General features: G+C 39.9%; 1 protein-coding gene across 4 annotated transcripts in view; it reads left to right on the plus strand.

Annotated features, from left to right (window-relative positions):
- Hydin (HYDIN axonemal central pair apparatus protein) overlaps nt 1-15,687 on the plus strand; it is a 365,508-nt gene that overhangs the window by 55,815 nt on the left and 294,006 nt on the right. For all 4 annotated transcript variants that reach the window (XM_010644447.3, XM_033757831.1, XM_010644448.2 and 1 more), the window contains exon 6: nt 6,625-6,824. In XM_010644447.3, coding sequence (XP_010642749.1) covers nt 6,625-6,824 — 200 coding nt within the window. The remainder of the gene's footprint in view (nt 1-6,624; nt 6,825-15,687) is intronic.

The raw sequence follows: 15,687 nt of genomic DNA on the forward strand, positions 1-15,687 counted from the left end.
ATTTAGGGATACATTACAGTTACATTCATTGTTGGGATCATGTACCTTTACATGGCAAGTCTTGATTCTCATTTTTTTCCCCTTACCTCTGCCCTCCCTTCACCCCCTCCTCCCCTCCCCATCTACAAACACTTTAAGAAAAGAAAAAAATGTGAGATAATGAAATCTACATTTTTAGTGACTTCTGAGTACTACATTAGTCAATTTTTTGTTGCCAATAACGCAACACCCTAGACCAGGTAAGTTATGAAGAAAAGAGATTGATTTTGGCTCACAGTTCCAGCGCAAGGGTGAGGAGCTCACCTCCTTGCTGACCAGGCAGTGCAAGACATCACACAGCTAGACTCGGTGTCTACGTGTGTACGCACATGTGTGTGGTAACTTCTGGTCTCTCTCTTCTTACAAAACACTAGCAATATAATCCCGGGGCTCTACTCTTATGACCTTATCTAACCCTAGCCATTTCCCCAAGGCCCCATTTCTAAACAGCATAGTCGATTACATTTTAACCCTCTTAATACTCACAATAGAGATTCAACTCCACTTCAAGAACCCCTGAAAGAGATACCCTCAAACCATATGGAAACCATAAGAAGTACTGTGCAGTACATAGACATTAACTGTAATCTCTGGCTTGTACAATAGGTCTCCTGAACTTGATCCTCTTGTCTGATTGAAATTTGACAAACATCTCCCCATCCTATGAACCCCAGCCTTTGATAACCCCATTTTACTCTGCTTCTATGTTTGATTGTTTTTATTTTCCACATATCAGTGAGATCATATATAGTATTTGGCTTTCTGGGGTTGGTTTACTGACTTAACATAACGTCCTCCAAATTCATCCCTCTTGTCACAAAGAGCATTGTCTTCTTTTTATAGGCTGCATTTTTATAGGAATCCCATTGTGTATCTATTCCACACTGTCTTTAACCATGCATCCATGGTTGTATACTTAGGTTGATTCTATGTTTTGGCTATGGTGAACAGTGCTTCAATGAATGTGCAGATTTCTTAGCAATATATGTTTCATTGCTTGTGGATTTAGACCCAGATGTGGATCATTGAATCTTATGGTAGTTCTGTTTTTAATTTTCAGAGGAACTTCCATACTATTTTCCATAGTGGCTGTACCAGTTTAAATTTCTCCCAATAGTATATAAGGGGGAAGCACAAAATTTGATTGGGCTCACTGCTGCCTAAAATAAGAGAGTATTTTACTTCCCAGTCAGCCTTGCAGCTGTGTGCCTCTTACTGTTTGCTAATGAGATGTAAGCAGAAGGAGTTCCAGGCTTCTACTTAAAGAGAGTTGGCATGGCAGGAAATACTCTGGTTTTTTGTCTCTCTGCTATCCTCCCTGGCCTCCGTCTTGGCTGTGAGAGAGTGGCATCCTTGAGGTCACCTGCTTCATGAGGTGACACTGAGGATGGAGTTTGTGCTAGAATGGGAGAGCCGGAAGTTAGGAATTTGAGTCTCTGATAAACCTTTTGAGCCAAGCTGGCCCTCCTAACTTCAGACTTTCTGATGTGAGGGCAATAAATGCCTGTCTATTCTAAGCCACCCTTACTTTGCTCTTTTTCCTGTTCCATGAAGTTGGACTGCACCCTACTGAATATAGGAGGAAGAGGCTTGCAACAGCTCAGGCAAGAGACTAGGAGGGTGGGACAAGGGTGGTGACAGCAGAGGAGGAGCTAGGAGCTCTTACTACAGGGCTGTCAGAACTGGGTGCTGGAGTCTAGATTGACTACTAAGATTTTGTCCAACAGCAGGAAAAGCTAGGTAGGGAATTAGGAATAAGATGGGAATGTGGACTTAACCACTGGATTTGGCAGAGCCATCCTTGGTATGCAGTGTTTCTTAGGAATTCTGAGCACAGAACACTGATTGGGTGGGTCAAAGAGAGACTGGACTGGAAAAATGTAGAGGTGGCAAAATTGAGTACAAATAATGTCTGTGAGGAGTTTTGCTATAAAAGGTAATTAGAAAGATGGGAAGAAGCTGAAGGTCGATGTTGAGGTCAAGTTAGGTATTTTTTAAATAATTAAGATGAGATTATTCAGGCGTGCTTATAGGGTGATATGTGAATGTTCGGGAATTCAGGAAAAGGAAAAGTCAGTGATTCAGGAATAATCTGGAGTTACTGAGAAGCCTTGATATCTAGCACATTCGAGAGGGGTTAGTCTTAGAAACAGGAGTGAAGGCAGGATTGGTAGATTTAAGGGTACCTTAGAAAGCAAAAAACAAAACAACAAAACAAAACAACTGAAGAGGAAATTGCCCTAAGTGGATGATTTATACATGAAGTAAACATTGTAATTGTATACTAAGCACAAAATAGTACACATAAATTTGGAAATCCCAGGTCTCTTTTCAAGCCAAAGGTCAGAAGTGATTCTCTTTTACCAGAGAGAAAAGTGTAGATACCTCTAGGAGGACCCAAGCTAAATCACATGAAGAGCCATAGTGGTAGGGAAAAAGCCCCAAATACCTGATCAGTCTTATTTCTAAACTGGCTGGGATTTCAGAGCTAATTCTCCCCTCTTGAGGGATAAGTTTCAGATTGAGGAGATACTTTTAACTGTCTAGGGAATTTGGAACATTTTCCAGGGATATTGAGTATGAAATTCCTAATCAGAATTTCTAGCCCTGATCTGATCTGGTTTCCCTTTGCTGCCATTTCTCCATCAACTTTAGGAGTAGAGAAAAAAGCCGATAGAAGATGTAAGGGTTTAACCACACTGGCCTTGACCTTGATTACATAGAATCGTTTACTGTGGTGGAAGACATCATTTCCCTCTGCTGAGATTTTAAAGGAAAGAATTATTGCCATGTTTGCATTCTACCGCAGGACTAATATAAAATCAAGATTCATTCTTTTCACTTCTTGGAAAGTCACGCCTGCCATTTTCATTGCCTGGCTGAGTTGCACTCTCTCCCTTCCCTCCCTTCCTCCCTCCCTCCCTCCCTCTCTCTCTTTCTCTTTCTTTTTTTCAGTTTGGAGGATGAGCATCTGGCAAGGAAGACAAAACAAAACAAAACAAAAAACAAAAACACCAAAAATAGTTTAAAAGTTTCATCTGGAGAGCAATGTAGTGTAGGATCACATTTTAAGAGGCAGAGTTGATCCATGGCTAAGGCTTTTGTAGTAGAGGGGAAAGAGCACAGAGTCAATGTTATGGCTTTGAATGGCGACCTGATTGCCCTGTGTCTTGGTGCAGTGACAGGGAGTCCGTGAACTGACGTAACTGCTTAGCTTGTAGGCAGACAGAGCCTCTTGAACCATTGCATCTGAATTAATTTTAAGCCAGCAGAGCAATGTATAATGGTATAGTATGTGATCTAAAATAGTACTATTAAATGTATAACTTCAGAGATTGGAATATGTTCTCAAGGAGTTGTTTAAAGGACTTTCTTCATATTATTTTATGGATATATAACTTGACTGTGAAATGCACATAATTCTGATCATATTTTCAAACTGCATTTAGGAACTTGAAAAGATTTGAAAATATCCCTCTTAATATTTCAATCATCCTCTTAAACCATTTCCAGCTGTCCTAAATTCCTTGTAGAACAAAGCAGAGGATATGTGAAGATAGAATAGAATAAGAAAGCACTTTGGGATCTTCTCTAATCCTGGATTCAGCAGTATCGTTTGTTTTTTCCTCTCTCAAAGCCTCAATTAATATTGTTTCCACATGTGCCAGCTGCTTTCCCAACAAAACCTTTGCTGGCTAGGTTTGGTCGCCTAAAAAAAGATGAAAATAGTTCTCATCTGTTTAGGAGTCGGTTATAATCAGACAGACAGATGCATTATTGAACTCTATGGGGTTTGCTAAGATCTTAGTGTAATTTACACTTTCTTATGTCTGGATAAAATAATTTCTGAGCCTGGCGTCACCATCTGGAAATCAGAATCGATTGCAAAGTGAAGAGTCTAACACCCTAGTTCTAATAAATGCCGTGAATACCGTTCATTAATTTTTATTACTTGCTCCTACCTTAGGGTTTTTATGGCGATTCCCCTCGCCAGGAACACAGTGTTCATGGAGCACTCCTGGCTCCTGCTGGCTCCTGGTCTCCATCTAAAGGTCACCACTCAGGGAAGCCACCATGGTCGTTGTAACCTAAAGCTGCCCCTTTCCACAATATCACTTGACTATGTCTTATTTTTTTCAAACCCCTTGTCGCTTTCTGAACTTATCCTGTTATTTTAAGCAATTTTTGTATCATTATCCTGACAACAAGAATGAGCGCACATTGAGTTTTTCCTGTGTGCCGCACACAAAGCACCATTTTTGATACAAAATTTTAAGTATGACAGCTAACATTTATTGAGTGTTTGCTACTCTCCAAACAGAGAAGAGAAGCAGTTTACCACACCAGTCCTGCTCAGTGTCATCCCTTGCCTGGATCCTGCAGTAGCTTTCTAACTGATCTACCTCCCTTGGGGTACTAGAAAAAAGGATCCCTCACTAGGCTTATACAGTTGGGGCCAGCAGAGTGGGCTGGATTTTAGCCCCCATTCTTACCCCTGGGCACAGTTGCAGTGCCATTAATCAGGGGCTTTGGTTTGAGACATGATATGTTTACATTTTACGAGGTGTCAGCTGGGTAGCTGGGTAGAGTGTAGAGTTTGGGGGTTGCAAAGAGAACTGCAGGCGTAAATGTCATGTTTCAGAGCCTTACTGGCTATTTCACCTTTACACTTATCCATTATATGTCTCTTACTCACGTGTTCATTGTCTTGTCTATTATGTAAGGGGAAGAGGGTTATGACATGTCTGTTTCCTAATCACATGGATTCCGGGGCACTTAATAAACATGGTTGGAGGAATGAGCTAACTGGGGACACCACTGTTTTCTTTCTGTTCTATGGTTTCCTAAGCTGAGTGCATGGCAGGTCTATATGACAAATCAGTACGTCAGATGTTCCCATTTCTACCCTATGCTCAAAGCCTAAAGAGTTTTAAAAACAAAACAAAATCTTCTACGCTAGAGATATAGCTTAGTGGTAGAACACTTGCCTAGCACACAGGAGGCCCTGGGTTGTGGACTTTAGCTCTGGTACAAAACCTGGGATTCAGGACACAGACAAAACAAAAAACCCTCCACCACTTAATACCATTTACAACGTGATTACTGAAAGGAGATTTAAGTTTGAAGTGACATTCCATTTATAAAGACTGCCTTGCAGCTAAAACACACGAACGTGAAGAGAAAATGGAAAGTGAAGAATAATAAACTCAGGTTAGATAAGACCTTCTTTTCATGGGGATTTCTGAGCTTTTGACGATTTCTTGAGGGAACTGTTAGCATTTTCCTCTTACATTTAGTCTTGCTTATTGCTGAGGATTCACTTTTTTTTTTTTTTTTTTGGTACCGGGGATCGAACTCAGGTCCTTGCATTTGCAAGGCAGGTGGTGGAACCACTGAGCTAAATCCCCGGCCCTGAGGATTCACTTTTAACTTTTGCTTTTCTGTGTTACTAGTGAGCATTCTATTTCTATCTAATGAGATGACACAAAGAGTGACTTTATTCAGCATTTCTGTTGCATTTAGGCTCAAGAAAGGGAGAGATAGATGCCAAGGGCCTCAGCATTTTTATTTGGAATGTTTAGTAATGCTTTTCACAAGAGAGAATTTCAAATGAAAACCTCTATGAGTTAGCTCTTGCTGTGTAACAATAGAATACTCCAAAACTTAGTAGCCTAAATAATAAGCATTTATTAATGCTCACGAGACTAAAGTTCAGTTGGGTAGTTCTTCTGGTCTTGGCTGGGCCCACTTCCATGTTGAGGCAGTGACCCTGCTTGCTCATATCTGGGCATCAGCTGGCTGAGACTAGAGTGACACGGCCCTGGCTGGGACATCCGGGCTGTCATCCCACAGTGGGCCACCAGGCTTCCTCACACGGAAGTGGCAGGAAGTGGCAGCGTTCCAAGAGCAAGGCTGGCAACGCCAAAACTTCTTGAGGCCTCAGCTTGAAACTGGCATAACATGACTTCAAAGGAAGGCATGGGGCCATAGACTCCACTCCTGATGGAGGAAATGCAGAGTCACACTGCAGAGTGTGGGCACAGAGACCATTAGATCCATCCATGCAACACATGGGCTGGAAAGGTAAATAGGGTTTAGAAGGTGGCCATGAAGGAACTGGTGTGAATCTCCTTTGATCTAGAGAAAAATAAAGAAAAATAACTCTTGACTGTCACCATTTCCCTCCCCACCTCACAGGTATCTGGGAAACATATGAAGCCTGAGATTCTCTCCTGGCGTGTAGGTTTTAACACTTGAACTGTACTCCTTCTCTCAGAAGACAATCTCAGGCAAGGGATTTAGCTCGGTAGTTCCACCGCCTGCCTTACAAGCACAAGGACCGGAGTTCAATCCCTGGTACCCCCCCAAAAGAAAATAAAAGAAAAAAAGAAAGGAAAGAAAGAGAAAGAAAAGTGAATCTCATTAAAAGTACATGGGTCTTGAGAAGTTTCACAGAAATACACTCAACTGTTCTGTAAAAATGCCTGGTATAACCACTGTTTTTCTTGCCCAGTTCTTTTGATCCTGTTGTTTTTTTTTGTTTTTGTTTTTTTCACAACTAATGTTTGTATCCTTCCCTTGTAGGATTACGCCCATGTGTTGACCTGTGTTACTGAAAGAGAAAAGTTTATTGTACCCATCAAAGCTAGAGGTGCACGAGCCATCCTGGATTTTCCCGATGAGCTAAATTTTTCCACTTGCCCGGTCAAATACAGCAGTCAAAAGGTTCTGTTGATACGAAACATTGGCAACAAAGATGCTGTGTTTCACATTAAAACTCGCAGGTATGCACGCCTTGGCTCTTGTTTTTGATTGATTACAGCTAAAGCTGGTCAGCACAAGTACTTTGCTAGAATAGCACTCAGGGTGGAACTGTTTGTTACAGTCCTCAGCTGCAAAGTCAGGAGACTTCACTGACATTAGATTAGATTTCCTCTTCGTCCCAAGAGGAAGCTAAAAATCAAGGTTGAATACCCATTTTTTACCAAAGTTTCCTGTTTGTTTTTTTTTTAAAGAGCTTGATAAATGTCCTTTTAATATACTATGGGAATTTATGAATAGAAATATTTGTCTTGACTGACATTTTTACAACTGGCTGGATTAGTTTGCCATTGCTGCTGTACCAAATGATCACAAGTTTAGTGACTTAACACAAGATCTTACATTTCAGGAGGTCAGAAGTCACTCTGGGCTAAAATGTATTATCCACATTTCAGCGGGTCTGAGATGTCGACTGGGCTATGATTCCTTGGGAAGCTTGTGGGGAGAATGGATTGATTTGCCTTTTCAGCTTCTGGGGCCACCCATATCCCTTGGCTCATGACTGTTTCTCATCTGAAAAGTGGGGGAAATATACTAAACTTTATAGAACTGTACCCACTTTATAGAATTGCTTTGAGGAAAAGATAAATCAATAAATATAAACTTCTGATGGATAGTAAGCGCTATATGGTAAGTTCTGGCTCTTTTGTGTTTGTTTGCTTGTTTATTTTTTCAAATGAGCTAATTCCACAGTGGTTGGCAGAATAATAGCTCCCTGAATATGCCCATGCCCTCATCCCCAGAACCTCCAAGTACATAATGTTACATGGCAAAGGAGCTGAAACTTACAGGTGGAGGTAAGGCTGCTGTCAACTAACCTTAAAATGGGAAGATTATCTTGGGTCCTCTGGATGGGCCCGATGTAATCACAGGGTTTTTAAATATAGAACAAGGAAGTAGAAGAAACTTTCAGGATGATGAGATGTGAGGGGGATTCGGCCTACTGTTGCCTACTTAGACAATGAGAAAACTATGGGAGAAGGAGGTTGTAGCAAGAGCAGAGGGATAGTAAGCAACGAAGTTGGATTTTAACCTGAGTATTTATGGAGTAGCTGCTGTGTAGACACCATGGGACAATAGAAAAGGTGGTGAGACAGTCCTTGCTCTTAAGGAACTCTTACAGGATGGGAAAGAACAACTTGTTATGGGACATGAAAACAGGGGCTGCTTGGTGGGGCCTTAACAACACTGATTAGCTTGAGGAGACATGTGGGAAGGGATCAAGTTCTTTTTCTTTACTTTTTAAAAAGTAGTATTTATGGGCCGGGGATTTGGCTCAGTGGTTCTGCCACCTACCTCGAAAGCTCAAGGGCACAAGTTCTATCCCTGGTACAAAAAAAAAATATATATACCATTCTGAATTGTGAGCTCAATTTCAAAAGGGCTTTTTCTGTGGAATATTTTTGTAGCTAAGGACATTTCTCTTCAGAAAGGATTAGCTTTTTCTTCTGCTCTTGTTCTCAAACTTTAGACTATATAAAATGATTGGTTGATGATTTCTTGGCAGAGGCATTCTTGGATTGGTGAAATATAGTCAAACTCAAATCTGCATGAAATACAGAATCCAAAGCTATGAATTTCCTAGAGATACCTAGTTTCCCTCACACAAAAACAAGATAGACACTTTTCCTTTTGATGGTGAAAGAATGTTGTGGCAACTCTTTAAGTTTCCCAGGTTTGTGTGGGGATTTATTACCAGTCTCCTGATTTGACCATCTGAAAGCCTTGTCTCTTGCTCTGGTAGAGTTATTAAGAAGTCAGGCTTGCGGGGCGTGGTGGCACACGCCTGTTATCCCAGCACTCGGGAAGCCAAGGCAGGAGGATCGCTGTGAGTTCGAGACCAGTCTGGGCTACACAGTGAGTCCCAGGTAAGTCTCAACTACATAGTGAGGCCCTGTCTCAAAAAACAACAACAAAAAATAAAACAAAACAAAACAAAAAGCCAGGCTTCTGATTATTGGGAACTCAGGATAAGACCTAATATAAGTTCAGTGGCTTACTGCTCTGGCCCCTCCTTCTGCTTTGCTTTGAAATCCTGTGAGTGTTTCTTATTTTGTTCTATACATTTCATAAGCTTTACTTTATCCAGTCCTCTGGCTATTTTCCGGTGGAAGAATTTTAGGTTACCCAGTCTACTGTATTGTAGTAGCAAGGCTGCCATATTTCAGGTTGGAGGCACATCCTCCAAGTATTTCAAGAGTATCACTATCTCTAAACCACTTCATGTAAAGCCACATTTCTGTCTGGTAACATATTTCTCTTGGCTGAAACTTTTGTTTTTAATGTTTCTTATAGCACAAGTCTACTGTGAATTTCCTCTATTTTGGTCTATTTGGGGAAAAAAAGTCTTTTTGCTTTATTTGTGAAAGACATTTTGTCTTCAGTATAGAATGCTAGATCAATAATTATGTATACATATATTTAATATTTGCAATGGACAATGTGAAATAGGAAGAAAGGGGCTAAAGGTGTAGGGAAAGTGGGAAGGGTAGGGGAGAGCTAATAAGGGAAAAGGAAAAAATATGAGAAAATGAAAAAATGGAAATGAAGTGTTTGTAAAGAGGGAGAGGAGGAGGGGGTGAAGGGAGGGCAGGGACAAGGGGAAAAACGAGAACCAAGACCTGTCATGTAAAGGTACAAGAACCCAATGATGAATGTAACTGTACTGCATACCTAAAATGTACCAATAAACTCAATGAGGAAAAAAATATTTCCAGTATGTAAAGATATCACTCAATTGTCATTTGGCTTACATTTTCCTAATAAGAAATCTGCTGTAATGCTTATCTTTGTTCTTCCACATGTGCTATAATTATATCTTTTTCTTGAGCTGCTTTTATAATTTTATTCCTATATTTGGTTTATAGCAGTTTGAATATGATGTGTCTTAGTATGGATTTTGTTTTTCTTTTTGTCTGTCATTTTGTTTTTGTTTTTGTTTTTTTAAATTTTACTGGCACATTTTAGGTATGCAATATAATTACATTCATCAATGGAAATTCATACCTTTATGTAATCTAACTTGGGCCTTATTTTTTTCCCCATTCACTTACCGTCCCTTCACCCCCTCTACCCCTCCCTATTTACAAAGACTTTGTTTCCTTTTCTTCATTTTCTCATATTAATTCTAATCCTTCTTTCCTTTCCTCTACCCCTCCCACTTCTTCTTTCCATTTCCTTTTCTTTCTATTTCACTTTATCTATTATACCTTTTAGTCCTTATTTGCACTTTCAGTTTTTCACACCAGAGAAACTATTTGTTATTTACAACAAAGCTGTTATATAGATTCAATGCAATCCCAGATGAAATCCCAGCAGCATACTTCACGGACCTTGAGAAAACAATCCAAAAATGTATTTGGAACAAAAAGAGACCTAGAATAGCAAAAAGCAATTCTAGGCAAAAAAGACAAGGTAGCAGGTATCACAATCTCCAATTTGAAACTGTACAACAAAGCTACTGTGTTGATACTAGCAAAGAAACAGAACTGAGGACCAATGGACCAGATTAGAAGATGCAGAAACAACTCCAGACACATTCGGCCACCTCATCTTTGACAAAGGAGCCAAACACCCTCACTGGAGGAAAGACAGCCTCTTAATAAATGGTGCTGGAAAAACTGGGTTTCAACCTGCCAAAGATTAAAACTAGACCTGTATCTCTCACCATGAACTAACCTAAAATGGAAATGGATTAAAGATCTAAATATTAGATGGATTAAAGATCTAAACATTAGAAATATTAAATGGGCTGGAGGAGAGATTAGGTAGAACTCTTGAAGACAGTGGCATAGAAAAAGATTTTATGAGCAAAACCTCAGTTGCCTGTGAACTAGCACAAACAATCAACAAGTGGGATCTCTTCTTATTAAAAAGCTTCTGCACAGCAAGAGAAAGCACCAACAATGTGAAGAGACAACCCACAATGTGGGAAAAATTTTTCACCAGCTGTTCCTCAGACAAAGGTCTACTATCTAGAATACATTAAAAAAAAAAAAAACAGACCTCCCAAATTTAAAGACCTGATCCAAAAATGGGAATTGGAAGTGTTTCATTTTAATCTTACTGAGGTTGTCTGACCTTCCTGGATATTTCACTGATTTTGGAAGATCCAAGCCAAGCCTCTCCTCTACTATTGGGGAAGCGCCATCTGCTACAGGTGAGAGCCACTGGTGACACAGCGGCACGTGTCCCATCTCCTCAGAAGAAAGGGAATTGTCTGTCTTTAGATTAGAGGTTGTTTGCTCTGCAGCCTCAGCTCTCTGGTGGAGTTCAAGAAAAGTTGTGATTTTGTTGTTTGTTGTTTTGTTTTGTTTTTTAACTGTTATAGTAAGAGGCCTTTACAGTTTTCTGCATCCTAGAGGGAAGTAAGACTTTGTGAACCACTTTAAATAAATTAGCCACCACAGGCAAAAGCAACATTCTTTTGGTAACCAGTCTCCTGACATCGTTCATAAGTGCTTCTACTCGCTCTTGTCTCATGGTAACGCTTGCTGAAAGAGAAGGTGAGTTGTTCAAGTGGCTCCCCATAGTTTAAAAGAATCCACTTTTTCATTTAAAGAATTGTCTCCCAAAATCACACCCATAATACACAGCAAAAACTTCCTATTATATTGATATGTTTATGTGGAAAAAAAAATCCTCCTAATGTGGAAAAATGAGCACAGGTAGCCTATCTTCTTGGACTGTTTGATTGAATTTTTATAATTACACAAAATACAGTAAGTCCCTGACTGACAAACATTCAAATTGCAAACTTTCACAGATACAAACAGACCTCACATCAACAACATTCATAGATGTGAACAAATTGTAGAAGTAGCTCACGTGTGTGCAGGATACTCACAGCTGTGCTGCTGTGTGCTTACTGTACAGTGTGATAGTGCACAGTAGTACCATGCTCAATCAGAGTCCAGGATGTCAGAAGCAAGAGGAAAAGCGTAGTGACGTGATGGGGACTTCTAGGAAGCACAAAGCAATATACAAATTGTAGCTTTGTGTCAAAGTTGCATATGATTTACTTTGTCGGGCTCAGGAACGAATGCAACTCGTGACCATTCTCCCAGAGCAGAACTCATTTGTAAATCGGGGACTTAGTGTGTAGAAAGGGCTAGCTAGGAATTATAAAGACACTGGAGGCTCTGATCCACAATCCCTATTTTACACTCCAAGGAAGTAAAGTGTGAACTGGGAAATGGCTTATTCAAGTTTCCCCAGTAAGTTAAAATCAAAACTTGGATTAGAACAAAGGAGAGCCTGTTTCCCCTCACATCTTTCTCACCTTCTTCTGCTTGGCTGATATTACTGTGGGGGCTATTAGCTTTCCTAGACTCCTGGACCAGCTGGATTCCAGCTGAGTTTGAAAGGGACTGGGAGACAGGGAGAAGGTAGAAGCCAGAATGTTTATCCCCCTCCCTCTCAGTCTTTAGCAGAGCCCTCCTCAGCAACTGCATCTCCTCTGTGGTTCAGCTGCTTTCAGAATGGCCTGCCATGATTCCACCTTTTGCCAGGTTACCCTAGTCCCCAGGGTCTAATAACACTTCCTCCCTTCCTTTTGCCTCCAGCCCCAGTGGAAATGGCTTGCTGCTGTTAACAATTCCAGAGCTATTTCACTGTCTTCGATTGGGTTTCTCACCTCTCTCATCTTTTATGTAACTAAGTCTCTCAGTTAAATTCTCTCCTTTCAAATATCTGTTGTTTTCCTGTTTAAACCCTTCATGAAATGGAGCTTTATGCTCTTCACACAAAATGCATGTTTCCAGCCATGCTGTCAATTCTGTGAGCTGCCTCAAATCCGGCCCATGAATTCCTTCCCCGAATTAGCCAGTTAGCTTCTGTTGTTTGCTGACTGAGAACCCCAGTGGCTACTGTGAGAGAGGATGGAGTTGAATCTGTGGTGGTGTCATCGGGAATCAGACTCCATGAGGACATTCCCTAGTAAGCAGTCTCCTTTCTAAAGTCTGCACTGGTGATTCTGCTTCCCAGAAGCTTCTTAGCACAAATGTCGTTAGTCTACATGGTAAAGTAGTGGCTATAATTTGAGAATTTAGAGTCAAAAGCCCAGCCTCCATTCTTGGTCCGTCCACTTTTAGGGTCATTACACAGCTAGAGACAACATCACACAAAGATTGTTTTAAAAGCAGAACATATTTTTCTCACTGAAATAATTATTTAATTACTATTTTAAAAGGTTAGATTTGTATATGAAATTATAAACATAAAACTTCATGCATCGCTTGTCCCCATTTGAATGTGACCTTCTCAAATAAAAGAATTGTCTCTATTCATTTGTATGTCCCCAGCATTTATCAGGCAAGTAGTATAAATAAAAGTTCAATAAGTGCTTATAGGAAGCCTAACCAACAATATATTACAAAGGCAAAGCTACAACTATAAACCTCTACAATAATTTAAAGTAAAAAAGCATGCTCCAAGTACTATAAAATGGACGTAATGTTTTTACACTAATAAAAAGAGCTGTAATGTGCTATAAAATGTACAGAGAACATAAATCATTACCATTCAGCTTTATTACAATTTTAACCTAAAACTCTAGTAGCTCCCAGAATGACTTTGACTGTTAAAGTAGGATTAATATTGAAGGGTGAAAGAGAAGGATTAAGAAGCAATTTCAAGTGGGGAATTAAATGAGAAAGATGATCTGAAGAAAAAAATACTGAGATATTAATATTTAATACAATAAGACCAGTATTTAGGTTTCTGAAAAAATAATGAATCATTTGGAAAAAATAGTTTTAGTTCTTAGGAAGAGCTCATCAGTGAACAAAATCTCGATCTTTCCCATGATTCATGATTTTTCTCCAAACCAAGCTCCATAATTAAATATTTGGTATTAATGAGAATGTGATATTAAAATCAAACATTCTGATGTGCAAAACCAGCTTTATGCCCTTGAGGAATAATACTTTTAACTTTCTTATAGCAGTATTTTCTGATACTTGATATTTTCTAGCCTGTGCAAGCTATCTACCTTTAGTAAAATGAAATACAAAAATTAAATAATAGACAATGTTTAATCACTAGAATTTAACACACTCTGCCCATTATTGAAACATAGGCAACTCTCAGTGGCAACAGTGATCCCAGGTGATTTTCTGCGTTCTGCAGAAGTTAGTGTAATTTAAGCCTAAATTAGCACAGAGGAAAAGTATCTGTTGCCACCGATAGAATTTGGATTTCTTCAGGTCCTAGAGACTATACCAGTACCATCTCTGTAGAAAATTAGCTTAGTAATAATATCCAATTCATTTTAAAGCTGTTCTTTTGCTACTAAGAAATATTTGAAAAGAAAATGAAAGCACAGTGCAGGAAGAAAAATACTAGGAAGCAGAGAGGCAAAGTTAGAAGATATTTCTGTGTTGTTATACTCAAAGCCAGAAGACCGGGCCTCCTTCCCAACTCCAGATTCTCACTGAGGCCAGAAGAAAAGAAAGACCTTTGAGCCTGGAAGATTCACCATCTCCTGTGACGCACATTCTTGAACTCCTGAAAGTTTACTTCTCTGCTTGACCAAGACATTGATGTTGTAAAAATTGATGGATAATTGCCTATACCTTTATTTTTCCTTAAGATTTTATTTCTGATTCGGTTCACCATCCTCTTCTGAGAGGTTCCTGTGAGTAAAGAGCCATGCCTGGGATGACCAGAGCCACAGAGTGAACCTAACCTGTAGCTTCTATATCCAGGGGGCACTGGGGTGGGCAGAAGGAACAGGGGCTTGAAGGCTGGCATCCTCGAGCTCTCCCACTACCTAGTTGGGCAACTTTAGGCGAGTTGTCTGCCTTTGAGAGAATCTGCTCTTTTCACGTCTACAATACCCTACCTTCTCAAGATATTTTGAAGGATTAGCTTGACATAGGTAAAGTACAATATCCCCAGAATAAAACATCTAGACATGATGAATCATGTCTTCTTCTCCTCAGAGACTATGTATTTTTCTTTTCATTCTTCTTTCTTTTTTATTTTATTTATTTCTATGGGGAAAACTTACTTTGGGGATAGGGCACTTCTCCCCTCTCCTGGAGCCATTTTGAAATATTTTTGAGTCATTTTTTTTCTTTTTCTCATTGAATTTATTGGTCGTTTTAAAGTATACAGTACAGGTACATTTATCATTGGGATCTTGTACCTTTACATGACAGATCTTGGTTCTAATTTTTTCCCTATACCTCTGCCCTCCCTTCAGCCCCTTTTATTTTTATTTTTGATGGTACTGGAGATTGAACCCAGGGCTTTTGCTCTGAACAACACCCCCAGCCTTTTTTTTTTACCTTTTATTTTGAGACAAGGTTTTGTTAAGTTGCTGTGTAATCCAGGCTGGATTTGAACGTGTAGCCCTCCTTCCTCAGTCTCCCAAAATGCTGGGATTGCAGGTGTGCACCGTCACAACCAGCTTGCATATTGTTTGTTTTAGCTTGCATTTCTTTTTATTTTTCTTATACTAGTGATAGTTTTCGTGCATGCTTCTGAATAGTTAGGTACTCCTGAGAGGGAAAAAGAAAAAGGCAAATTTTATGAGCATGTTCTCTGTTGTGCATACTACCCCAGGTGCTTTATATATGCAAGATTCTATTTGAGAGGTGACTTTGAGTCTGGGCTCTGATCTGTGACTTCGGAAGAAATATGGCATGTGGGAAGTAGTGGGTGTTCTGGTAACGACCCTAGCACTTCTGGATTGTTGGTGTGGAGAGCACAATCTGGTTGGAAGGAACAGCAGGTGCCATGCTGGGAGAGTTCGTGGATGAACAGAGCAATGCCTCCCACTCATCCCACCCCAGTTCCCTGGGGATGTGACAGGTGTGTGTG

Source organism: Fukomys damarensis, unplaced genomic scaffold (genome assembly GCF_012274545.1).
Source record: "Fukomys damarensis isolate Sample0158 unplaced genomic scaffold, DMR_v1.0_HiC HiC_scaffold_32, whole genome shotgun sequence".
Classification (NCBI taxonomy): domain Eukaryota; kingdom Metazoa; phylum Chordata; class Mammalia; order Rodentia; family Bathyergidae; genus Fukomys; species Fukomys damarensis.